This window comes from Syngnathus typhle, linkage group LG8, assembly GCF_033458585.1.
Source record: "Syngnathus typhle isolate RoL2023-S1 ecotype Sweden linkage group LG8, RoL_Styp_1.0, whole genome shotgun sequence".
NCBI classification, from domain to species: Eukaryota; Metazoa; Chordata; class Actinopteri; order Syngnathiformes; family Syngnathidae; genus Syngnathus; species Syngnathus typhle.
The window spans coordinates 6861219-6886431 of record NC_083745.1 but is presented as its reverse complement, the minus strand read 5'-3'; the positions used below and the strand labels follow the sequence as shown (position 1 = coordinate 6886431).

General features: G+C 40.1%; 1 protein-coding gene across 5 annotated transcripts in view; it reads left to right on the top strand.

Annotated features, from left to right (window-relative positions):
• The window catches only part of LOC133158467 (collagen alpha-1(XIX) chain-like), a 73812-nt gene extending 48702 nt beyond the window's left edge, over window positions 1–25110 (top strand). For 4 of the 5 annotated variants that reach the window (XM_061285707.1, XM_061285708.1, XM_061285706.1 and 1 more), the window contains 26 exons: window positions 126–167; window positions 683–760; window positions 1113–1148; window positions 2100–2153; window positions 2369–2422; window positions 3024–3065; window positions 4298–4402; window positions 4573–4626; window positions 4971–5024; window positions 6431–6484; window positions 6604–6657; window positions 6840–6884; window positions 7830–7880; window positions 8045–8089; window positions 8844–8870; window positions 9981–10034; window positions 10601–10645; window positions 11685–11729; window positions 11828–11890; window positions 12265–12300; window positions 13534–13578; window positions 14049–14174; window positions 14945–15011; window positions 15086–15223; window positions 19204–19281; window positions 21673–25110. In XM_061285707.1, coding sequence (XP_061141691.1) covers window positions 126–167; window positions 683–760; window positions 1113–1148; window positions 2100–2153; window positions 2369–2422; window positions 3024–3065; window positions 4298–4402; window positions 4573–4626; window positions 4971–5024; window positions 6431–6484; window positions 6604–6657; window positions 6840–6884; window positions 7830–7880; window positions 8045–8089; window positions 8844–8870; window positions 9981–10034; window positions 10601–10645; window positions 11685–11729; window positions 11828–11890; window positions 12265–12300; window positions 13534–13578; window positions 14049–14174; window positions 14945–15011; window positions 15086–15223; window positions 19204–19281; window positions 21673–21827 — 1647 coding nt within the window. In that variant the 3' untranslated portion in view covers window positions 21828–25110. Of the gene's footprint in view, window positions 1–125; window positions 168–682; window positions 761–1112; window positions 1149–2099; window positions 2154–2368; window positions 2423–3023; window positions 3066–4297; window positions 4403–4572; window positions 4627–4970; window positions 5025–6430; window positions 6485–6603; window positions 6658–6839; window positions 6885–7829; window positions 7881–8044; window positions 8090–8843; window positions 8871–9980; window positions 10035–10600; window positions 10646–11684; window positions 11730–11827; window positions 11891–12264; window positions 12301–13533; window positions 13579–14048; window positions 14175–14944; window positions 15012–15085; window positions 15224–16146; window positions 19122–19203; window positions 19282–21672 lie in introns of those variants that run through there. The other variant, XM_061285710.1, reaches the window with a different exon arrangement.
• The last annotated feature ends 103 nt before the right edge of the window (window positions 25111–25213 follow it).

The window sequence follows — 25213 nt, the reverse complement described above, 5'->3', positions numbered from 1 at the left end:
ATAATAGATGTGTTTTTGTACTCGTGTAATCCTTGCAAACACTACTGAATATGAGCTTGGGACACTTTTTAGATGGCACTCTTGAGTTTGTTGTTTTGTTCTTTTCTGATCTATCTCCCATGTAGGGTGACGGGCTGATTTTGTCCAGAGCCACCCGTGGCCCCAAGGTAAAGTACTGACACTGCAGATCATCATGGACACCAGCCACATTAATCTGCTCATCCTGTAGATACAGATCAAGACCAGTTTTAGGTAGATCCAGTTTAAGGTAGACCCTTTTCTGTTCAACCAGGAAATGAACAAGACAACTAGTGGAACCAATGTGGGCGGTACAAATTGTACCTCTGACCTCACAAAGATTCCTACTTACACACTTGAAACATTGTAAAAGTTTTTCCAGAGGAGTGTTTGGAATTTTGATGGAACTGTTCGAAAGAAAAAACAAATTACATATTGTGTAGCTCTCAGCATGTGTAGACTTTTCAAACGAAAGAGCTAAAGAACATGTGCACGCCACTGGTCTTGAAAATACATGCTTCCTCCCCTCCAAGCTGCCGAAGACAAAAACATAAAAGCGAAAATCCATTCGGGTCCAGTCTAAATACTTAATGATCATGCAGTGCGGCAGCTCTGCAGGAGCATCAGATTGAGCTGTCTGACTGCTGCCTTGTTCGTTTGTCAGGGGGAGCGCGGTGTCCCAGGACTACCTGGGGAGCATGGTGAAAAAGGCGAGCCTGGCGAGAGCATCACAGGCATGCCTGTGAGTATGATGGTGTATTTGATTGTTCTGCATATTCATTATTTAGCCTGGGCTCATATCCATACCCAGTAAAAAAGAGCCCGGCGCACAGTAAATTCATTTTCTGCTGGAAATGGCTGTCATCACTGCCGGGTTGCTTCCTGCCGTGTGGCACGCAGTCATCCCGCATCATATATTTTGCACGTTTCAACTTCACCGACATGATTGCAAGAGCCTCTGTCTCTATTTCTTTTAATATGGAATTGTTGGAGGCAGTATCAATGTGAGCAAAAGGTGTCTAACACAATAGCTTTATTGGATCCCTGGTGCTAGAGGGCAGATGGTGTTAACAAGCTGCGTGATGTGTTCTCAGGGCCCCTTGGGACCTCCTGGAAAGCCAGGAATTGAGGTTGGTGGATTATACCCTGAATCCATGACATGAAAACATACATTCCCTTTGCCTTCCAGCTGAGTAAAACTACAACAAGCTTTATAATAATTGGTACATAGTGGAAGTTGTACATTTGGAAAATATGAAATGTTCAAGAAAAATATACCTTCCATGTCAAAGCTTGACGTTTAAATCATCATCATGTAAGATGTGAGATGTCAGAAATTCTTGTGCATTTAAAGTTTTCACTCCAGGTTTGGGTGATTTTATCCTCCGTGATAAAATGTAGGATGATAACTGCAGAACTCACTGCAACATAGGAAAGCATCTGGCTGTTCACACAAATAGATTTTACGGAGCAGATGCTAAGATACTGTGCTTATTCTACACAATACAATTTAATATCGTTAATGTAGTATGAAAGTAGCTTTATTTTATTGCAGTTTTATTAGGTTGAATTATCTGGTGAAACTAAAAATGGGGCTGCGGGAGGCTTCCCCCCCCCCCCCCCCCCCACCTCCCCCCTGCCCACTGAAATATTCTTGAACCCTCCCAGGTGCCAGTCCAGATGATTGAGTATTTTTTTATTTCTCCTTGGAATTTCTTTTCAACCCCTGCCCTCCCGCATCCCTTGTAGGGAACATGTAATGGACTTGTTTCTGCTTTTTTTTCTGAACGTTTTTAGGGGGTTGTTTAAAAATAAATTTAAAAAAATCTTTGGTCACCCCAAAGAAAAAAAAAATAGCTCTGCCATGTTAGTTCTAAATGTTAAATCAATATTTGACACTTGTGTGAATTATTCATTATTTACCTTGGTATGAATTAGAAAAGAAAAAGGGATAATTAAAAATTAACATAGATAATGTCTGGTTTGGAGATCCCACAATAAATTATGTATTATTACTATATTTCCATTGCCAGCTGCTAATTTTTTTCTTTAAGTCATCAAAGCTGATGGTTATTTTTCAGGGTGTTCGTGGAGCCCCAGGTTCACCTGGGCCTGCTGGATCTCCAGGAAGAGGGGTAAGTTGTTCCTATCACCCCATCAACCAACCACCTGCCACATGTGCAGATATAAGCCGACTTAATAGCTGCCATCACGCTGGGACTCAAGCAGAGTGTCAGATCACACATTGCCACCGACTGTGACGGATATGAAAGTACAATTACAGTGTGGCATGGTCGCTTAATTTCCTTCCCGGAAGGATTGTTAGTTTCCTTCTTTGTCTCACTTAAAGGGCCCTCCTGGTAGACCGGGGCCCCCTGGCCCAGCTGGACCTCCAGGTGAACCAGTAAGTTTCAAAATCCCTTTTGCCTATTTATACCGTGAAGGTACAGCTTCAGGGCGGGGAGTATTTGCAGCCAGGCTTGCTGTTCATGGCTTAATGTTACCTTCAGGAATTTGGTTGCGTTTATGACTAATTAACAGTCACCCTGTTACCTTTCCGCCACTGTTTTCATATACATAGTTGGTGTCTGTAACAATCCAGTGATAATAAAAAAAGATTGGAAAAAAATATCAAAACTATGGACTTTTCCATTTAAAATGTGTTTATGTTGTGTAAAGACTCACAAACCACATTCATTGTCCACTTTATGTTTGTTGTACAAAGACAACAAACTTGTGACACAATAGGAGAACATGATAATTGTGCAGACTAGCAACAAATTCATTCAAGTGCTTCTCCTCAGCTTTGGAGAATTAAACAATAAATATCAAACGTATTAAAAGATTTCTGAAGTGTTCAAGGATTTGTTCTTTCAAAAAAAAACATGATTAACCACTCTCTTCAGAAACAAATAAACATCTGAATAGTTTTATAATATAATAAATGTACTAGCCTGAAGGTTCCTGTGTTTTATGTGCTTTTTTTTTTTAACTTTCTCTCTTAGACTGCACTACCAATTGTTGGAGACATGGGGGCTTTGCTCAAGGTATTTTATCATACTAATTAATGATGATTGCAGCTTTTCAGGATTGCATACATTATTTTGGAATCTAAATGTGAAAACCTCATTGTGTTGTTAATCTAGAAATGCATGGCTTGCAGGAGCCAATGGTGCAATGTAAAGCCCTTGAGTGCCTCCATCAGGATGTCTGGGATACATTTAGAAATACTTCTAATATAATTTCAGGCCCACTCACTGGTAATATTTATCGAGAATTTGATGTGGATATTTTCATTATGCTGCAATATACACTGAACAATAGTATGAATGCAGCACATTTGCTTTTCATGATATGAATTGAAAGATCTCAGATGTTTTCAGCGGACACAAAAGGCTTATATCGCTCATGCATCCATCCTTTCATTCTCTGTACTGCTTCTCCTTCCGTGGGTTGCTGGAACCTATCACAGCTGACTATAGGCAACCCTGAACAGCTAATTGCAAGTTATTTCAAAGCATTGTTCATATTTAACGTCGAAAATTCTTAGATTTGTCAAGGCAAGATGATAAAAATATAGGTAAATAACCAAATGGGTTGCGTTTATATTTTTGGTTAACATAGAAACTAGTGAACATTTATGCAAAACGTTGATGCAAAATGTTTCAAAAGATTACCAGAATGCAGGTAATCAATTTCTGGCAGAAACAAATATTTAATAAGGCAGCAAGACAGCACTAATGTGGCAATAACAAAAGCTTTTAAAAAATATATTTTGCTACTCCTACGGCTAATTTGGATTCCTCTAAAAGTTAATTTAAACATTCTTGTTTAGGCCTTTCTTGGTCCCTGCAAACCTTTTTATTTGACAATTTTAACTTGACCAATTGCCTTTTTTATTCATGAATTCTGACTCTTTTTTTTTTAACCCAAAACATAACTGTACTGCCGCTTGCAATGGCACAGTGTGGTACATTCTGCTGGAAGGCGCAGTCCTTATATCTAGAATGGATCATGAATGGTGATATTTAAAATTCTCACCTAAATGTCACAGCCAATGAGTTTGACAAAGTTCACCACTCACCTCGATGAGAAACGCCGTTGGTGGGTTCACATTATTTCTGCTATGCAGACATTTAAACAAGCCTTTATGTCAGCTAGGGTCTTGTCTTCCAACCGGGAATATAACACAATAAATTATCATAATTTTGGACTCAGACTTGATATGTTATTTGTGTCACCACATTTGTGTCCTCCATTGCCCTCCTTGTGCTGCTAGAATGCCTGCAGTGGTTGTCAGATGAGAGTTTCCGGGCTGACTGGACAGAAAGGAGAGAAGGGCTCCCCTGGAGTGCTTGGAAATGATGGCATGGTGGGAGAAAAGGTATGTGTGACTTATTAGTAAGATGCTAGAAACACCCTATGGTATCACTTTGCATTCAACCGGAACTTGATGTCGCACTTTTTACACTCGAATATATCTCCAATACATCATCAAAATACGCCTGCTTGGGTGATGACACCTTATTCGTTCTGTGTTTGTCTTCTAACCAGGGGGATCCAGGTGTAAGAGGTCCAATCGGGAATCCTGGGAAGGAAGGCCCAAAGGTTGGATGGAGATATTAACATACGTACATAATTTGAAAACCTTTAGTATATGGCATGTACTGTTACTTAGGATATCAGAAATGTCTTGCAGCCTAACTAGCTGTAGAGAAAATCATCTTCATTTAGTACTCTGAGATGGGATTGCAGCAAATGTTGTTGCTATGGATACAGTGTTGCTCCTCATTGATGCAAGGAAGCAATTTACAGCTCTGCTCTAAAAGAAAGACATTTTGAAGTTTATGTGCCGTTTAATTGTTTTCGGGGCGACTTTTTTTTCATAGAAAAATCTATATGTATACTTCCAAAAAACACTCAATTTCCAGCACTGGTTCTGTTCCCCACAGGGACTAAAAGGAGAGCGAGGCTTTCCTGGCCCCACAGGCGATAAGGGTGATGAGGTGAGTGCAAAAAAGTGGAATAAGTCTGCACAATGTTGATATTCAGTTATTCTTTTGCCAAATGTGATGACCTTTTTAGTCTAATGGGAAATATCAAAAACTCCTCTTGGAAAGATGCACTATTCCCCATCTTTGCCCTCTGAGGTGATGAAAATATACCCTGACCCGAATGTGACTTAAAAAAAAAATACAAGCCGAGAGCTTTGTTTTTCAACTCTTGCTCTACTGGGACCTGCATTTTCCTATTATTAAGTCGTGGCCCACTTGTATAAGGTTATCCAGCTTCCGAAAACACACATGCATAGCACAATTTTGAATGCCATTTCAAATGAGTTTGACACACTGCTAAAATCATACCACTTGCCATGACATCCTGGAAGTTTCGAGAGCCTGGTCGAGTGTTTATCATTATTATCAGGGATGGGGACCAAACCCTGGCGCAATTAGCTGAGTAATTGACCTGTCGTCCATATCTAAAGATGGAAGCAAAGCATGAAGATACATCAACCAGGCAAATCCACCCAACACATTGTGTCCCTTATTAAGGTGTATCGTGTGGCAAATATGTATGTACGCCTCTATACCCCAAAAATACGAACACATGCAATCTTTTAATGCTATCCAATGTGTCGGGAATCTTTGTGGTAGAGGAGATGATAAGCAATATATAGGTCACCCTTCAGCATTGAGTCACACAAACACACTCACACAAGAGTGCCCTTTTGCTCAAGATTGTGTCAATGGCAATACCTGTGCTTTCTCTGAAATCCAACACAGGCTCTGTTTAGAACACCTTTCTTGTTTGGATTAAATGTCAATAAAAAAAATGTGTAAAAAGCACTCCATATGAGTAGCAATGTGAAGAAACTTCAAAACAACATTTCATTAGTTTGTAAAAAGAAGAATTATGGCTCTGTTATTGCTGAAGGGACTCTACTTTTTTTTTTTTTTAAAGCAAGCTAAATTTTTGTTTAGTTTTAACATTTATTTCTGGAAGGGTATCTGACTGATTGCACCCAAATCAAGGCAATAAAGGAGTACCTCAAAGCCTTTAGTCCATTAAGGTAATAAATAACAAATGATGGTGACACAAAGCAGTAATAATACTAATATCTGTCAAAGTAACAAAATAAAAAAAAAACTGCGAGTTACTGAGAAGGAGGATGAGAAATAATTGCCTATATGCTAAGTAGAAAGAAAACTAATAAACATAAATAAAATAAAACAAAAAATCAACAGTTCATACAATCTGAGAAAACTGTGAAGAACTAAAACAAGCAACAATACAGGAAAGTGGTAGAACTTTTTAGTCGCTGCTTATATTCCATTACGGTCAATAGTCCGTAAATTAAGGCATATCGCTATAGTTTGATTTTGATATACGTGACGAATCTCCACTGTCTCAGGGGCCGACCGGAGTCCCAGGACTTCCTGGAGTGATAGGTCGTACCGGGGAGCCGGTAAGACGCTCATGTTTATTACAATCTGTCGACAAAATCCACGTGTTATGATGTCATACAGAATAATAGACATTCTGATGCTGAATGTAACCATTATTATATTGCTGTGTTGTTTACAGGGGCTCATGGGTCGCCCAGGTTCAAAGGGTCAAACTGGCTTTAAAGGAGAAAGAGTAAGCGTTGAAAGCTATGCTTCATTAATTTTGGATTTCCTTCACGTAGTTCTTTGATTAGACTTTACTTTTTTTTTGGGGGGGGGGGGGTTATTTTACTGTTAATGTATTAGGTCGACTTGGAACTGTGGTTAGAACGTTTTTTATTTGACTAAAAACTCTTTCTCGTTTGTAAATGACAGGGAAATGAGGGACCTCCTGGTCGACCAGGCCTGCCAGGACCTCCAGTAAGTTATCAGGCCCTTTAGAAGGTTAAAATGAGTGGATTTTCCTGCTTAATTTATACTGCATAAACACAATATTAATCATAATGCAGTGTTTAGGCTAATAGGGGCGCAGAAAATTAATTATTCAAAGAAAATTATGTGCTTGCCTTACCCTTTCATTTTTCAAATGAAACACTGATTCGTTGTTAATTTAGGTTTTATGTGACAAATACAGCCTTGAATAGCCATTAGCTATTCTATTAGCTGTACTAGCTTTTATCGATTATTAACACAACTGTCTTGCCATGCCGTCCATGCATAACTGACCCTGAATTTGCTTTCACTCCACATAGCAGTATTTAGTGCAAGACAACAGCAAAAAAATGACAAAGTACAAATATGTTGACATTGTGACGACCCGCTTGCTGGCATTGAACCATAATCGCTTCCTCTAAAAGGCCAGTGACTAAGCTCCTCCAAAGCCAATCTATAATTCATCAGGCGTCCCCTTGAACCTGCCTTACCCCCACGTGCACCCTGGCCTCATAAAGTGCAGTCTGGGAGGACAGGGTATGGCTCAGTGGCCTGAAAAGGGCACAGGCATCCACTTGCCTCTAAATGAGCACCTTAACTCCCTCTTTGCTTTAAAAGCGTTCATTCACCGATATTAATCGGCCAAAAACAAGTTTGGATTGGAACTCGGGTCTCTAAATGTCTCACACCTCAAAAGTTGTTCTCACTTTTGGCTTTATGGAGTTCAGACATCTCATTTTATTCTCTTCTCACCCATCACATCTCATTGTGAAATCGCCAAATGAGGTATTGATCACCTCCATGTAGCTTTTAAAGGCTTAGCAGTAAATAGCTGCCTGGGGCCTACTGTATTAACTCTTGGTGCTTAAGAATATCCACAAGGAAACACTGTTGGATGAAATGTGATGTGATTTACTGACGGTTGTGTTTTAGGGCCAACCCTACGTGGAGGGCAATGGGATGAGCAATCTGTACAAGCTGCAGGTAAAGACCTTTATTTGGTGTTCCTTGTGACACGGTGATGCATTGGAGTGAGCAGTACAATGCCATCAATCATTCTGGCAGAAAAAGTCTATGCCTGTGGTTAAAAAATGTTTGACCCATATTGTGGAATAGAAAGCCATAAAGTCAAAACCATGTCTTTTCAGAGTGGTGGAGCTATTTTAGGACCCCCCGGGGCTCCTGGCGCACCGGTAAGTATAATCATCGTTATGCCTGAAGTGATTCCTTCAAAGTGCACGGTGAAGAAACGTCAGCAGACAGACATGTTGGTTCTAGAGAGCCACATAAGAAAAGAAAAAATCCATCGGCCCTCCAGTGTTATCTCGACTTCTGAGGCCCTCATATCACACTCGGTCACATTTATTGAGAGTTGCTGCTGCTGCTTGGCCGGTTAAGGCTAAGAGGCTTTCTGATTCTCAGATAGATGTCTCTGACCTGCCCCAGGATGCACAAAACATCAGCGATTTGCAAATGGAAGTCAGAGTTCAGCCACACAGTGTCAAGCCAAAATGGCCCATTTTGAAATCCCCCTTGCACTGCTCTTCCTTATCAGGCAGTTTGTAATCTCGTCAAGCCCGGGGAGACATCCAATCTAAGGCCCCACAGGGATCATTGCTCCACAACACCTGAGAGGGGCGGGGCCTAAAATTAATCTCCATGAACTACAGTTAGATCTTCAGGATTCCTCTCTGCTTGCTGCCTCCTTCATAGCCTTAGTCTTGTCAATTTGGGATAGATGTACGATTTACATGATCCAAACATGATTCATTTCCTTTTTTTCCTCACGTTTTGAATGTTATTATATTGAGTAATTGGCCACATTGTTATACTGTTAGTTTCAATAAGTGTTACAGACAGTCACAGAACACCATTTTAGTTTTAGTCTTATTGTGTACATTATGTTTGAGAGCAATTGTCGTTTATTTGTCCATTATCTGTTTCAAGGGTCCCAAAGGAGATGAAGGAGTCGCTGTGAGTTGAAACTTTCTTTTCCAACAAAAGATCTCTTGTCCGTTCTGTGATCTCTTTGAGTCGAGCCAGACTTGTCAGTTTATTTCAATCAATGCACTCTGAAGCCTTTACCTGCTGAATTCCAACACACACAAACTAAATTCTCCTGAGAATATGAAATAGTGGTACCATATTGTCTTGCCAGCGGACGACCATGAATCTTCAACGCTGTTAAATGCCCCACCTACACGACCCCCAACTCCATCCCACCGATGCCTGAAAACATTCCACACAGACGTGGAAACAATTCTGCTCGGGCCATCGCTGTGAATTCTTTATTCCCATGGGGGCAATTGTAGATTTTATTGTTTTGTTGCACTGTGATTTTTCAGCAGGATGTTAATTTGACATTTTAATAAATTACGTGAGCGGCACCAGTGCTGTGGCGGAATTGCCTCAATCCGTCTCACAGCTGATCCCCGTGGCTGCCCCGCTCTCCCCATAACCGTGCTCCCTTATTCGTGACAATCTACATGTGTGACAATTACCCGCACAATCCATCAATGTTAGCCCCAGTTGCCCCTCTTTTCCATGTAATGGCGTTTCTTCATGGCAGCTTGAACAAAATGAGCTCAATAGAGGCCATCGCTTGTTCATGCAGCTGCGAATATCTCTCTATTTTTAGGGCACAAACTAAGCCTGATTGGGATTTTTAAAATGGGACGGCTCTTTCTCCGTCTCATCTACAGCCCACAAATTGTAACAGCGCATGGCATAGATCATATAATATAATGCACTGAGCCTGACATATTGTCCCCGCAGGATCATCTTGCATTGACGCGTGAAGGCTTGTATTAATACAAGACCATGTGCCCAGAGCAGCGATTGAAACGTGTGACGTCTTGTGTCATGCAGAATTTAATTTACAGTAGTTTGGATCTATATTTGATGTGCTAACAGTTACTGACAGCCATGAAATAACCATACTACCTTCAAGAGCTCATCAACTGCCCCTAAAAGGCCATCAGAATGGAAATAGCGACAACAAATGAAACCAATTTTAGTTTTCATAGTGGTTTTGTTTTGTTTTATGTTCACACTGCTGAGTGTGTCATTTCTCATTACTTGTAGGGAGAACCGGGTCTCATGGGATTACCCGGGCTCGAAGGTCTACCCGGTGCGAAGGTAAGCAAAAGCATCTCAGACAAACAACAATAAAACATACAAAGAAACGGAGTGTTTGTTTTATGTTGAACTTACGGTCATTGACTAAATATGTATTCTGTCAAAATGTTTATTGTTAACTCCTCCCTAGTTAATTTGTCAACCCAACATGTTTACTGATTGTTTTGCACTGTGTTTTGAAAGTCATTAGTGAAGGGTAGTAGAGTGCTAAAATAAAATTATTTATTTATCAGGAAGTGATTATGTATGATAATATAGTATGACAGTTGCCAAGGCTTGTAGTCGAAGATAGGATAAAAGATGCAGCGAGTGTCGCAAGTCTACTTTCCTACCAAAATATCATGTGAAACGTGGGTGTGGCGAGGAGCTGGAACATTTTTTATTTACCAGAAGAGACATTCAAAGTGTTCATTATAAGGTCGTAGAATCTATATCGCCTCTGGTGATAGTGGGTAGAAATAATGTTTTCATGTTAACCCTCAATTTATGCTGACACTGCTATGATGGAGAAACACAACTTTAGCTCTTTTTTTATGTGTCTGACATAATTGCCATGTTTCTTTCAGGGTGATGTCGGTCCGTCTGGCCCACCGGGAATACCAGGGCCTACAGTAAGTCGGTTTCTTTTAGTCATGCTCATCAGGTCCTTCTACACTTGCACTATACACTCATGTCCAATCCTTAGCACTTGTCATGGATGAGCTGGGACCTAAAGACATTCGACAATTCACGCTTACACTTATAATTCCGAGGTCAGACTACTTGAATTAATCCATCGTGCTTGTGTTTGGAATGTCAGGTACATGGAGCAATGGAACAATATGCACACTCCACACGCCTGAGTTAAAATGTCCCTCTTGAATATGAAACAGATGTGCTAAGTCTGTATCTTATTGAAAAAAAATACAAGTACCACATAAATTGCGCAGATGTAACAAATATTGTGCCCATTATGTGTCCGTGTCAACCTACGTCTCAGCTTAATCATCTTTGTTTTTCCAAGGTACCACAGCACTACACAAGATGACAAGTGTTTGTGATATGAAAAAAAGGAATGAAAAAAAACTGAAAGCTTTTCGAGACGGAAAGAAAATTGATGTTGTGGTTGCAGAAGTGTGCGCACCCTCTTATAACCGGGGATGTAGATATGTTCCGATTCAGCATATCATGTTCAAACCGGCACTCACTAACCATGATTTTAAGTGCCCTTGCTTAGACCCAAATGAAGTTTAGATGGTCTAGTAGGATTTTGCTAACATATTGAGGGGGTTCTAATAGAAGCCTAAAGGCTATTATTGACAGTATAAAATAAATTAATAAAGAAACATTGTGTTCTAATTTAGCATGAGTATTTCCTAAAATTAGTTGTATAGGTTGTAGATCATCACATCACATCAATAGTGAAAAAAAGTTCTGAAGTGATTTATTTTTGGTCTATTTTTATATATATATTTTTTTTACATATGACAAAAGCCTGGCATTTGAACAGGGGTATATCAACTTTTTCTATGCCCGGGATAACCTGCTGTGTGTTTGTGCTCCCCATCTTGGTTCTATTATAAACGAGAGTCTGCAGAGTTCCTCCACATATGACACCATTGAGGGTCTGTCAAACACTGATGATTCTTTTCTTTTGCCTTTGATTGACAGGGGAAGCCCGGCCCTCGGGGAGAACCAGGCATCCCAGGAGAGCCGGTGAGCAGCAGCCGCCAACTCTCTTTGAGCTGTCAATCTGCACGTCATTCCTTTATCACTGCCAACTGACACGATGGTGCCTCTCTGTTCTCTGACAGGGTGAGAGGGGGCCACTCGGAGAGACGGGGTTCCCGGGACCCGAGGGACCGCAAGGTGTTGCTGTAAGGATTTACATGTATTCTTGGCCTGCGCTTATAATCACAGATACGTGTTCCCAAAACACCACAGCGGGATACCCAGGCCGTAAAAATGACTTTAGCCAACACACTGTGGTCTTTAAAGGCTCTCAGAAGGTGTTATTTTATCATTAAGAGGCAACAAATACACAATGCAAAAACTACCGCACACATTTAGATGATCCATAAAAGATGTTTTTGGTCATTTTCCCTCCACAAGCATACAATGAAAAGCGTTTGCCAAGCAATCAGGATTGAGATATGCCATTCATTTGGAGATTAGCAGGTGTGGAGTGGCGCTGATCCAATCGAAGGAGCTGATACAAATTGCCTTTGTTTGTGTTTCGCTCCTTGAGCAGGGCAGACCTGGAAAAGACGGTACTCCCGGCTACAAGGTGAGTTGTGCGCACACCATCAAAATCCCCTTATGGAAAGTGCTTTACATCCGTCCATCTGCAAGGAGATGGCGCAGCAGATTTTAATCCCAACCGTACCTCTTTCAAGTTACCCGAGTGCATTAAACCAATTTGCATTGTTTGACGTTTTAATGATTAAGCTAAACGGAAGCCTACAGATGTAGGACTTTGGTGAATCTTAGTCTTTTAACTCCAATTACACACCTTATGCTAGCAGGTAATTATTCAATGTTTTAAACAAAGACAGACGGCATTTTTTTTCCATAACTCATCAAATTTATTAGTTACGGTTTCCTAAATAATCTTACAGACGAGGCATGCGGCATGCAGAAGTCACTTCATATTTCCCTTTCTGATTTACAACATTATGTCACAGAGCACACTAATGACTGCCCCAATAGTTTATTGTCTTCCTCTAATAATTAGTTAATATTCCTCCTGGATATTCTCATCCCTGCACTGCATTGTCTTGTTACATCTCACTAGCTTGCCGTCCGGATGTTTTTTGGAAGAGAAACAGTGCCATCTAGCAGGTGGTTTTGCCTTTTTAGCCCAACCGCCTTAGATTTGTGGTTTCATGTAAATCTTTGGAAAGCAACTCAATGGGCAAGACGATAGATTTAAAGCTGCCGTTGGGCTTTGGGGAATAGGGAGTGGTTTAGATTAACGAAGGTAACGGGAGTATTGCTCCATTTCAAGAATCCATATCACATGCCAGAGTCTCTTGCTTGGCTCCTTCAATCCGGCTAGAAATGGATACGAGGATGCTCCCCTGAGTGTTGCACAGAGTGTGCTTAAAGAAAGCAATGAGGGGTGACAGGGTGGGGTTGGAAGACACAAGATGTTGTGACATGCAGCTCAAGAGCTTCACTTGGTATTTACGCTCCCCCACTTCCGCATATACAGCAAAGTAGAGAGAAGCCAGCAAGAGTGATGCAGAGCAGCCGTGACATTGCAAAAGGTGAAAGACTGCGGGAAGCTAGACAAACAATACACCTGGGCTGGGTAATAAGCAATCAGTTCTCATTCATCTGGGGAAAACCTACTACTCTGTCACTAGAAACTTTTTCCCTGTTTTTGTTCAGTGAATTTCTGCAATACGGGCCACACGGATAGAAATGTCATTTTTAATAAATAGTTTTTTGTGTTAGCATTGAGAAAGGTGTGCATATGTATTATGTGTTTGTGTTTTTTCTTTTTTCTGATTTAAAGGGAGTACCAGGAAGAACGGGGGACAGAGGATCCAAAGGTGAACGTGTAAGTTCCCGACTGAAGATGTCTCACACTCTCGAAGGTTCTGAGTTTGAAACCCAGCTCAGTCAGGCCTATTCCTGTTCTACCCATGGGAATGTTTGCTTGTACATACCATGCCTTGGGATTGATTTGCAACCAATCCAGGGTATAACCTGCCTCCCCAGCACACCCTTGACCGAAAGAGGTCAACCCAGTTGTATGATTCGGTTCATGTTTGGGGATGAAAAATAAGCAATGTAACCTCACCATCATTACTGTTACAATTGAAATCCTTTTTAATGACACACATATTGTCTCCAGTTATATTGCTCCTTTTATTTTAATTCAATTTATCACAGTTTAACACATTTTAGTTTAGTCACTCTAAATGTATGTTAATTCATCCATGTGCAGTATCTATCACAGTATAATTGCAACAACGGTAGATAACTCAAGCAGCATGTGTGGGTTCTTCGGGTTTTACACTCATGCAGGGTGATCCAGGAATTCCTGGAGAGAGAGGTGTCCAGGGAGAGAGAGGACGCCCAGGAGATAGTGGCCTAATTGGCCCAAGTGGACCTTCGGGAAGAAAAGGAGATATTGGCCCTCCTGGACAGTTGGTAAGTCATGAATGTCAATGTCTGATTACACCGATACTTGATACTTGTACCCCTAGAGGCCATCAGCCTTCAAGTGAAGTTCAGCACAAAAAAAGATGTGTTGTCTTTAAAGAGGTTGGAAATGTTACTTTCAATATACAGCCACCATATGTTACGCTTTGTAGCCTTTCTATAATTCGCATGGCCCGTGTAATTTTGTGTCAGTGCTACCGGGGGCTGCAGAAGGTTTTGCCATTCGCTGTCGCTATACATACACCATCTGATGGGCGTCATGCATAAACGATTATCGCCGGGAGGAGCATGGTGGAATTTCTTCATTTGAAATTGAAATGCGTCTTGACACCCCTTTGCACACCGCTTCATATTATATGTTCTATGTAGGAAGGCACGAGTGGATCACGACTCACTCATTATTGTAGCTTATACCCAGAAAAACACAAAATGTATGCCCATACGCATCTATACCAACATTTTGTGCTTGTCCATGTAAAGTAAGCTTCTTTTGACATTGCTTTCTATACATCTAGCTTTTATCTACATTTAAAAAAAAAAGTATTTCCCCAACCCGTTCAGGGTGGTTGACAGTAATGTTCATAATCGCGCTGGCATAATTTTCGGCGTGCTCGTTTCTACAAACAGTCTGGAGGAGATCATTAAACTGAGAGACAAGACATGCATCTTGATTTCCATCGCGCTATAATAATTAGCTAACTTTGCTGCAGCTGACATTTAACTCTTAGATGAAAATTAATTATCACATCTATCTACAGGGTGACCCCACCTTTATGGAAGAAATCAAAATGTTCATCAGGACTGAAATATTAAGGATCTTCGAAGGTACAAGCGGTTGCACAATTTTAATCTGTTTATTCTCCTTTTCATCGTGACAGCTGCCGTGTTTTGTCTTGTAGAAAAGTTGTCCAGTTCTGTCACGCTCCAGAAGCTGCCTGCAGGAATTTTAGCCTCACAAATCCAAGGACCTCCAGGACTGCCTGGCAAGGATGGCTTGCCGGGCTTACCAGGAGATCCTGGTTCTCCTGGTCCTCAAGGTATGAGCCCAGTCGACCAAGGTCATCAGGCGTTATTTCATTACATCAATTATAAATGACATGCTTAACATGAAAAGCTTAAAACTACCCCCTGAAACTTTATTAATCCCTTTTTGTTGCTTAACCATATCTCCCTTATCTCCATCACTGAGGCCAATGCGATCTGTATCTCATTACTCTGCCAGTGGCACAGCACACTTGCGATTCGATTCAATCCAATTACCAGGTGTTGTGACTTTGCATATGGCGCAATGCAAAAATAGTCATGTGCTATTCAACACTGTACAAACAGCTTTCTTTTAATATTGTGCTACAATCTCCGTTTATAGTTTCATAACACACAGTTAATGGGGAAGAAGAAAAAAACGGTGAAAAAATGATTAAATAACACAAATAATCAGACCTGTATTCAAGATGCATTTGGACACAACCTTTAGACTAATACTGCAGGTTTTTATAATGTTTTTAAAACTTGGAGTTGAGCTGCTTAATGGAAGTGAATCAAGTTTTGATAGGGTAGTTAGTACTTTTTGTTATCGGCTTGCGTTCAGACCAAGTGTGGCAGTAGCTCCTAGAATAAAAAAAAAAAAGTTGCCATGCTTTGGAATTGGCACTTACCTACCATTTACCTTTTTACGTGCAAGGCTTCATTTGTATATTGTTTATAATTTACATTCTGCAGCTGTACATAATGTGGCCAGTGCGCATACGCCCCATTAATGCCTTGAACGCACCATTTTGTCGTGATCATTAGTGTCGGTATACAGCAGCTCCGGAATGAGCCTGTAATTGTAAGTGTATCACCACGTGAAGGTAAAATGGCTGACATGTCACCGATTGAGAGATTAAATTTAGATCTGCAGCAGGCTGCCAATGTGCAAAAGGAAATCGTTTCAATTTTGTGGGGATGTTTTTCTCTTTAGACTGAGGGGCGGGCGGCAGAGGAAAAAGGCCAAGAGTGTGTGGCGCACGACGACTCTCTGGGAAATATGAAGACATATGAAGAATTGACTGTCAATAAGAGTTTTATCAGTGCGCACAGGAGAACAGTCTCATTAGTGATATATATTCAATCGGGGTGAGGGGGGGGTGGGGGCGTCTGGTAGTGGTTCCACTGCACACTGGCTTTCTTCTTCCCACTGTGTTTTGCATCTACCTCACAACACCACAACATGTTTACACAGCTATAATATGAAATGCTGCTGCCCCCATTCATGAATAATACAGCTAATGTAGGCAACTAAAAAAAAACACACACTATAAATACGTGTGCTGTGTTGATACCCCCCGTTAACACACCTAGCTCCTGGATTTTTGGTTGCTTGTTTTATTTTCTGTGCCGTGCAAGAGTGTTTTATAGGGTGGTCTTAATGCAGCCTTGCAATAAACATTTACTGAGAATGAAGAGGAACGTTATCTCCCTTGATAAATCAAAAATTCAACAACTTCCTAATTCTTTCTTTGTTGACTCCACTCATCTGGGGAGAGAGTTTGGGGGGTAATATTTCCTCATTATTTCTCGTCATCCTCTGCTGGAGACTGTGATCCTCTGGAACATCCAATTTGCCTTTTCTTCCTCAGCCAAAATGAACTGTTATGGAGAAAAATAAGCCTTCTGTTAAATGTACAGTGCCTTTCCTATTTTGTTTTTGGTTTGAGTTCTACTGGCCTCAGACTGTCTGCCATACAGATGCATGCTTAATACCATGCATTTATTGTCTTTCATTTTAGCCCAGAATTTTATTTGGTTTATTTTTAGATTATGCTAGGCATACCTGTACATCAACCACACCATCCCTCCATGTACATATACATGTATATATATACATATACTACATATATACATGTAGTATATGTACATATATGATATAGTATATACGGATACATATACAGATACACATATACGAATACGGATGTGTATACCTATAAACATACATACCATTTGTACATATACAGATACACGTATATGTTCACGTACTTATATTTATACATACATATATGTATGTTCATATACATGTACTTTGTTGACACTTTGTTGTCATAACATCATTTTGTATTGGGGCATTTGCCATGTCCATTTAATACTGACTGAATTTGTGTTTTATGATTCTGTTTTGTATCCTAGAATTGTCATTCACTGTAAATTGTGCCACACTATTTAATCTTCACTTATGCTTAAAGAAAGATTTTTTTAAAGAATAGAATAATAAATAATTGTTGTAAAGAAATGCCATGTGCAAATATGCAGGACTGTGATCAAATCAATCAGGTCTGAAATCTCTGTAACACTATTATTTTGCTACTAACAGGATTTGTCCATTATTGCCAGTCGAAGCAATTTGTTTCCAGCCAAATGTTGGACACAATGGCAATTTTGGCACGAAATCAGATTGCAGCAATCTCGATTGCTGCCCAAATGCATTACTTAGAATTTCTTTTTTGCTCAAGGTTCAGAGTATTCTCTCCTCCAGAGTGTCTCCTCCCACTGAATGAAATCCCCCAGGCTGTGTGACTGCTGAAAAGAAGTCTCATTATTGCAACAAAGCTCCCCCCACTGCCACCCCCTTCCCTTTTTCTCATTCACGCTCACTTTTGGAGCGATCGCAAGCCCTTTTTCGGAGATTTTCTGTGACACGTAAGCGTCGAAGCGTTTCTCCTTTGGGCCAGGCAGCGCAACGCTTGATGCTCCCGTCAGCGCACACAAGATGCTCACCATTCTACTGCTGGTCCTGACTCCATTACTGCAAGGGCCTCTTGGGGGGAATATTCACACATTCTAGTGTGCATGTTGCTTCCGAAGGGTAAAGAATGAACGACTGTGCATGAAGTTCTAAAGGAGGGGTGGGGAACCTGTTTCCAGTCAGGGGCCATTTCTTTCAAGGGTCAAATCAGATTTAGGAAAAGTACAATGGGAAAATCAAACACTCTCATGTTTATGATTATACACTATTACCATATGTGGCCTAAATATTTTGGCCCTTTTTATAACAGTACCGCAAAGGAGGAATTGCACTGACAATGACATCCCAGTTACTCACCAATCACCGCTCACTGTTTTTCTGAAGGTGATCTGTTTTTTCCCTGAGCTTCTGTGATGTCATATTTGATTGACAGCAAGTGATATTCCACAAACATAATATTGATCAGACTATCATCTTTAGACTGGTGGGTCTGCATAGAACATATTATTGTAAAGAATGTTGGTGGGGTTGACTTGCCCTTTCTGGTTATTGAACAGTGACTGTAGCATAGCAAATTACATGCAGCACACAATTGATTTGACAGGGTTAATATTACATTATTATTTTCGTTAAATCAAGTGCTCAACTTCTAACTTTTTGCGTGTTTCCAAGTGAGCTTGTGCTTGACTACTTAACAGCTTGTATCATCATATTTGATTCAAATTCGAAGAGCGTTTACTTTGACCCGTTTGGTCCGGTGAATATATTTATTTTGCCCCTTGGAAAGTGTTGCATCTAATTGTGTTTGTCGCGTGAATCCATCTTTGATGATTTTCCAATCTGATCAGCCTGTGCTCTGTTGTGGAATCTTGAAAGCTGTGCGCCTATGTGGCTGTCGTTGACTAACGCACAGATGGCTCCTTTGATGATTTCCGATTTTTGACGGCATGTCGGTATGTCTTTTATTATTCAAGGTAGGGGACCGACAGTGAGAACGCAGTAGCCTGTTTGTATGTCAACTTGCAAAGCTGCTTCGCTCCAAATAATCACAGAGCTGCTGTTTGATATTGTCGTCATTCGGGTGTTATTTATAGCATCCAGGAGCTAATGCGTAGAATTCCCTGGACGGATGTGAAGGTGTCAGAAGTGTATCACCACCTTGACTCTCCTTGAATAAATCCTTGTTGTGGGATTTGTGCTAACAGTACTAATATATATATGTACATTTTTCTTGCACACGACTGCACAGTCAGCATTTCAGTCATTTGTACAATAAGACTTTGTGGGGTCTTTCCACAGGCTACAGAGGGCAGAAAGGAGAAAGAGGTCAGGTTGGTCTCGGGCTACCCGGTGATCCAGGACCTATGGGAACACCAGGTAAGACTCTCAAACAAAGCTTGACAAAACTATATCCGCGTTTCCCAGCCTTAGATGCACAGTAACTTGAATTTACTTGGTGTCAAATCTTGGCTTGTTTAATTGAAATTTAAGGAATGGCTTTTGGGACTACCAATCAATCATAACCCTAACCCTTGCAAATAATCTTCTCTCTAAATGGACACAAAGTCCCTACTATACATCTTATAGAAATGTTACCGGAACGGTGAGGCCAAATGCTTTTATTTCCATAGGATGAAAAGCTCTGCAGTGTCCCTGTGCTCCTCAGTGTTGGCCATCTTTTAATCAATTGCTTTCAGTGTCGCCTTTAAGCTTAAGTGCGTTGATCAGCCTCACCACTTTCATCAACGCCGAGCTTTTGTCAGCAGCACCGCTTTGATGAATGCTTCTCACACTGCGCACACGCTCCATTCTGACAGTACATAAACTGACGAACATCGCGGAGCCATTTCCATTAGCGTTAAGATGAGCCTGAATATGGATGATTATATTTTCATGCCTTGTTACCTTGAACCCGAATTAATCGTGGTTGATACGTTCCATCAGCAATGTGTGTAAATCTGCAATATAGAGAGAGATCTTTTTTTTTTTTTTTAAACTTTGGAAATGTATTTAAACACAAACGTAATTAAACTGACTTTTTGTTAGGTATTCCCACCTAGTTGGCAAAACAGGCTTTTGAATGGGAGTCCACCCTAAAAGATCTACAACCAAGTGCCTCCATTTACACCTGACAGACTAGCAGTTACATTCCCAAGTAATAAAAAACAAGTTTAATGTTGCTCTGAAACAAAGGCCTCCCAGATCGCATCACAAGATGCCAACTTGTCCCCTGCTCTCACGAAGTGAATAATAGCATCCCATAGGCGTGATGGAGCGATGACAAGTGGGCAAGGCGTCTTTGATTTTCAGCCTGTGACAGCAAAGTTATTACTGACCTTAATGCCGTTCGTCTCATCCATGGAGGTCCACAATTTATGGGCAGGGCCCTCTTGCCCCCTGTGGAAAGCACAGCTATTGATGCACTTGCAGCAAGCTTACATGGATTCAAGTCAATGAGGCTTGAGTTGCTCAATTATTATGTTCCTCCAGGATTTTGGGGGCAGTTTTCTAAAACGTTGCAATAAAATTTGCCATTTTTTTCCCCCTGAAAACTTCCTTTGTTTACAAAAACTCCAAAGTAGAAAAAGTAATTTTTACAAATGTGTACCGTAATTTCCTAACTATAAGGCACATCTGAATATAAACTGCACCAGTTATTTTATTTTATTTGTTTTTTTTGTATCCTTTGGTCATGTTTTTTTTTCCTTTTCTTCAATGTCTGTGTCATCAGGTTATTGTTCCCACCTTTTCTCGACAGCCCCGCCCCTTTGTGTCTTACTATCAGCTCCATCGGCCACATGTGCATTGTCCAGGTGTTCCTTGTTGCCTTGCCAGTATGTCAGTATTTAGCTTCTTGCTTTCTTTCAGTTCTTCTTGGTTCATTGTCGGTATTACATCTTGTCTGCTTCCAATACTGATTTTGCTAGTGTTTGATTTGTTGCTTTGTTCTTTTTTTGGGGATTTTGCGTTCGAAAGATGAATATATTAGGTGCAGTATGCTTTGGCAACTAGCGACCCTGCAGTTATATTACATGGATTGGCTTTTCAAGTTTAGATTTCAAGTTTAAATCAGCCGTTCCAGCAGCTGCCCACACTGTCCGCCCCGGTTCAGGCACGCATTTGTGCGAATGGTGACAGGCTAACAAGCGCAGAGCTGCAGACAGTTTGGCGCGAGCTGTTAGGCAGGAGATGGATGGCGGGGGATGATGAAAAGGCCAAGTTGAGTTTTCAGAGAGGGATGCAGAACACAGCAAGATGTGTGATTCTGGTTTTGTGCTAACTCTGTGATATGATGTGAGCATCGTGCTTATGAGATGGATGCTATTATTGAAGGGTTACTCTGAGCCATGCTCTGTAAGAGAGAGGGAAGAAACCAGCAGAGATTGCATGAGTGTGTGTGGCTGGTGTAGGCTTCTGTATACATTACAAAATACAAAGACCTGTTGGGAGGACATTTCCACAACACAGTGTTGCTTAGTAACATGGCTTATGAATATCTGCTTTTCTTATTAGAGTCTGGAAATGTTCATCCTGTCATGTACAACAGCTGGCATTTAGACGGATGGATCCAAATAAAGATAATATGTTGATGAAACAGAAGAATGGTTTTACTTAGATGCTAACCAAGATGAAATGCCAGAAGCATGTTGCCACCCTCGGCACACTATAGTCAGAAGGTTATCTGCACTGTTTACAGAGTGAGCATGGGGCTCGTGTGGCAGGCAGTTACAGTCATTGTTCATAACCTAAAATGTTCTGTTTGTCGAGGCCTTCCCGGGGCAACTTCTCAGGGTCCTCCGGGGCCGCGTGGACCTGCAGGGATGTGCGACCCCAGCGACTGTCACCGGTTAGAGCCCAGCGCGGCCTTCACCCATCCTGTGCAGCCGGACGCTGTTCGCAACAGGAAACGAGGGACGGCATGACTGGCGTCCCACACTGGGTCTATCCCAACACTACTTTGGTACTGTACAGTCAGGGGCTTTTTTTGTGACCTTGCTAACGGGCTTGTGTTGAATGCAATCTTACTATTTTTTTGCAAAGATGTACTTTTGGGTTCGGTCTTATTTTTTTTACCCGACCCTCCTTCCTGCTGTGATGTAATGCATTCCTTGTCAACTCATTAAGTCTCTCAAGTCCGAGAAATGACTTTGTTTAGTCACTTTGAGCCCCGTCGGAATAACATGATCTTAATTATTTGTTTGCCTCCTTAATTAACACGCCTTGCACATTTCTGTTCTCATTCAGATAAGCCATTGCCCTGTTTATGCGTGCATGTGTGTCGAAAGACGAAAAAGAAAGAGATTAGCTGTTCGTTTTAATGTCGCTCTTTACTTCTGTCAACTCTGCGATGTGGTCTTTGCGTTGAGCAGTCGCCCTGTGGAACTCCTTATCAGACCACTACAGAGCCTGTGGGTGACCTAACACATTTGAATAATAGTCTGATAATAGAATTGTGTTTGAGGGAGAGAGTGTGAGAAACATCTAAAATGAGAAAAAATCTCCTTAAAAAAAATCCAGCGCCTTATGTAAAACCAAAGTGCATCCACTGTGTCTGATATAGAATTATTTATTTTTGTGGTGAGATCTTAAAGAATATATTAAAAGAGCTCAGCTCTTTTTTTCTGGAATGGGGATTAACCCAATTTTGTATGTGTGGACTATTTTAGGTTATAAAGTGATTTACATCGTGCATGATAATTATTAACAAACGAAACTAAATATGTCTTCCCATTTACTGGGTCTTCAAATTGCTTTGGTATAGCAACTGCCTGTTGGAAAAAAAAAAAAAAAAAGGCGAATCGCATCACAGGGCGGATTGATACATGAGGAAATAATGTGCTGAGTTTAAATGTTTCATGAGGCATAGACTCAAGTCAATAAAGTAAAAATGAAATTAAAAGAAAACGCATGCGTAAAGCTCTATTGTTAGAAGACTCATAATTGACATTATAAATTATTACATATAACAAATTTGATGTGAAATGTTCCCCTTTTTTCTTTTCTGATTATATTTTGTTGTATTTAAGTCAGGTGTTTGTTTTATTTTTCGTCTTGTAGTTTAACAACTTAGATATCAGTTTATGACTTCTTTCATATTATTGAAACATTTTGTTTACCAGTCCTAATCTTAAAGTTTTGCCTACCTAATTTAGTTACCCTCTTAATATACCAAGTTTATTTTTTTCCCCTTGTACATTGTGGCTTTTCTAACCTACAAGCTTTATTCTCACACATTGATATCATCAAATAATTTAAAACATCATTAGAATAAATATGTCCACAAGGGTTTCATAACTTTCTCACAACAATATACTTTTATTCTTGTAAAGCGATATGTTTCTCGTAACAGTGTGACTTTATTGTACTAGAATTGCAAATTAATTCTTATAATTTGACGACTTCATTCTCACTAGACTTTTTTTATCATGTTTCTACTTCTACAATGCTGCAAGACTTTATTTGTGTGATATTGCAATTGAATCAATTTAACACATTTAAATGACTTTATTGTTGTAATTGCATTTATTTATTGTTACTATGTCCCTAGTGCTCCTTCATACACATTGTTATCCTTGCCTTCGTGTTTAAATACTCCCAGTTGTATACCAGGATAATGAGTGATGATGAGGGAATTTCTTTTGCACGTGAATTTTGGTTTGGGCTAATGGGGCTTGTAATGGGACCTGATGATGTAATTACACAAGCAAGTTATCATTTTAACGACGTGTTAAGGTTCTCAGTTACACACGATTAGAAAGGCTGATGCTTTGTGTGGCTTAATTGATTTCAAGTCTCGTGTTGAGTTTACACAGTGTTTGCAAATGATGATTCATCTGGTGTTATTTATATATATTTGCTTTTCAACGTCTCCAAAGTAATCGGAACACTACACTCAACATTTCTACTTGACGTGGTAACATCAAGGTTCTTTTTCTTTTATTTCATTGTCTTAAGACTGGAAGATTTTTATTGATTTATTTGCTTGCTTTATTTCTCAACTCGTTTTAATGTACTGATTGTACGCTTTGAGTCAAACAGACATTACAGTAATAAATAATATTGCCATAATACATTTCTTCATGCAGTTCTGCAAGTTTAAACTTTGTGAAAATAATATATTATTTGGTGCCGTGGTAATGAAAGTTGGACACAAAGGCTTTAATTTGTAACATGTCCTGTTGTATTTGATAATGTACAAGATTGGTGACTGAGTTTCTGACAGGCTTTTCGCCACATCTTTTTGAAATTGTGTTTCTTTTCGTTTTTCTTTCAAGTTCTTTCAAAGAGCATCACAACCTCCACAAAATATGTTTGTATGTTTTGTTACTAAAGCATAGTTTTGTCATCATCTGGATTGTAAAATGTGAGTGGGTCTTATTTGAAGCCTTCATTTATGAGTCTAAAGAGCCCCCTGCTGGATAAGAGTAAAATGTAGGAAAGGGACTGAGCAATAGGTTTTCTGTTGGCTTGTGGCTTTTTTCATCATGTTCCTCTTAATGGGCTCCCTTCTGAGACAATTAAGCTGACCTTGATCGAATTCTGAGGGCATGAAAAGTAATCTGAACTTCTTGTTTTTTTCTCTGGTGTACTGATGAGAGCTTCTCGTGTGTGCACTTAATATTCACATCACTTCAATTTAGCTCCGATAACGAGGGAGGACTGAAAAGTGACTTCTGATGTCAGCTCACATCACCAGCATTTCAGTGCAAATCTATTTAACTGTAAATTGAGTGCAAACACAAAAGTGTGGATTGTGCATCATTTATTGGAACAATGACGTCATTTTAATCACCTGCTTATCTTGTCATTTTGTTCTATACAATCCTCAAATGCAAAGTTATTGTGAAACCAAATGTGTCATGTAATCTTGTGAATAAACTTGTAATGAGGGGAGTATGGATCAGCATCTCAGCATGCTCTCTCAGATTCAAAATGTCTGCCTGCTGCTCTCACAGCAACTCTGTTGATAAATTGGTGTCGTGCTAAGTGTCCTTTTTGTCCTCCTTTTTGTTTGCTTCAATATCTACCTCACTTTGTTTGACACGTAATTAGCTATTTTGGAAATGTTCCTTTTTTTTTTGTTTATGTTTTCCCATGTGAGTTTACCATGAGCAGAAGTTCTCTGACATGTTTCTTTGCAACATTTTCTTGATCTGAACTGACATTTGCCTTACTTGTATGCAATAAACGTTATGTCGTGCTTTATTTGTGGCATTCAGTTTTTATTCTTTTCTGGATTCCACTTACGAACACACAAACCTCGTATATCATAAATGCTCATTTAAAATAAATCAGGACAATATTTAGA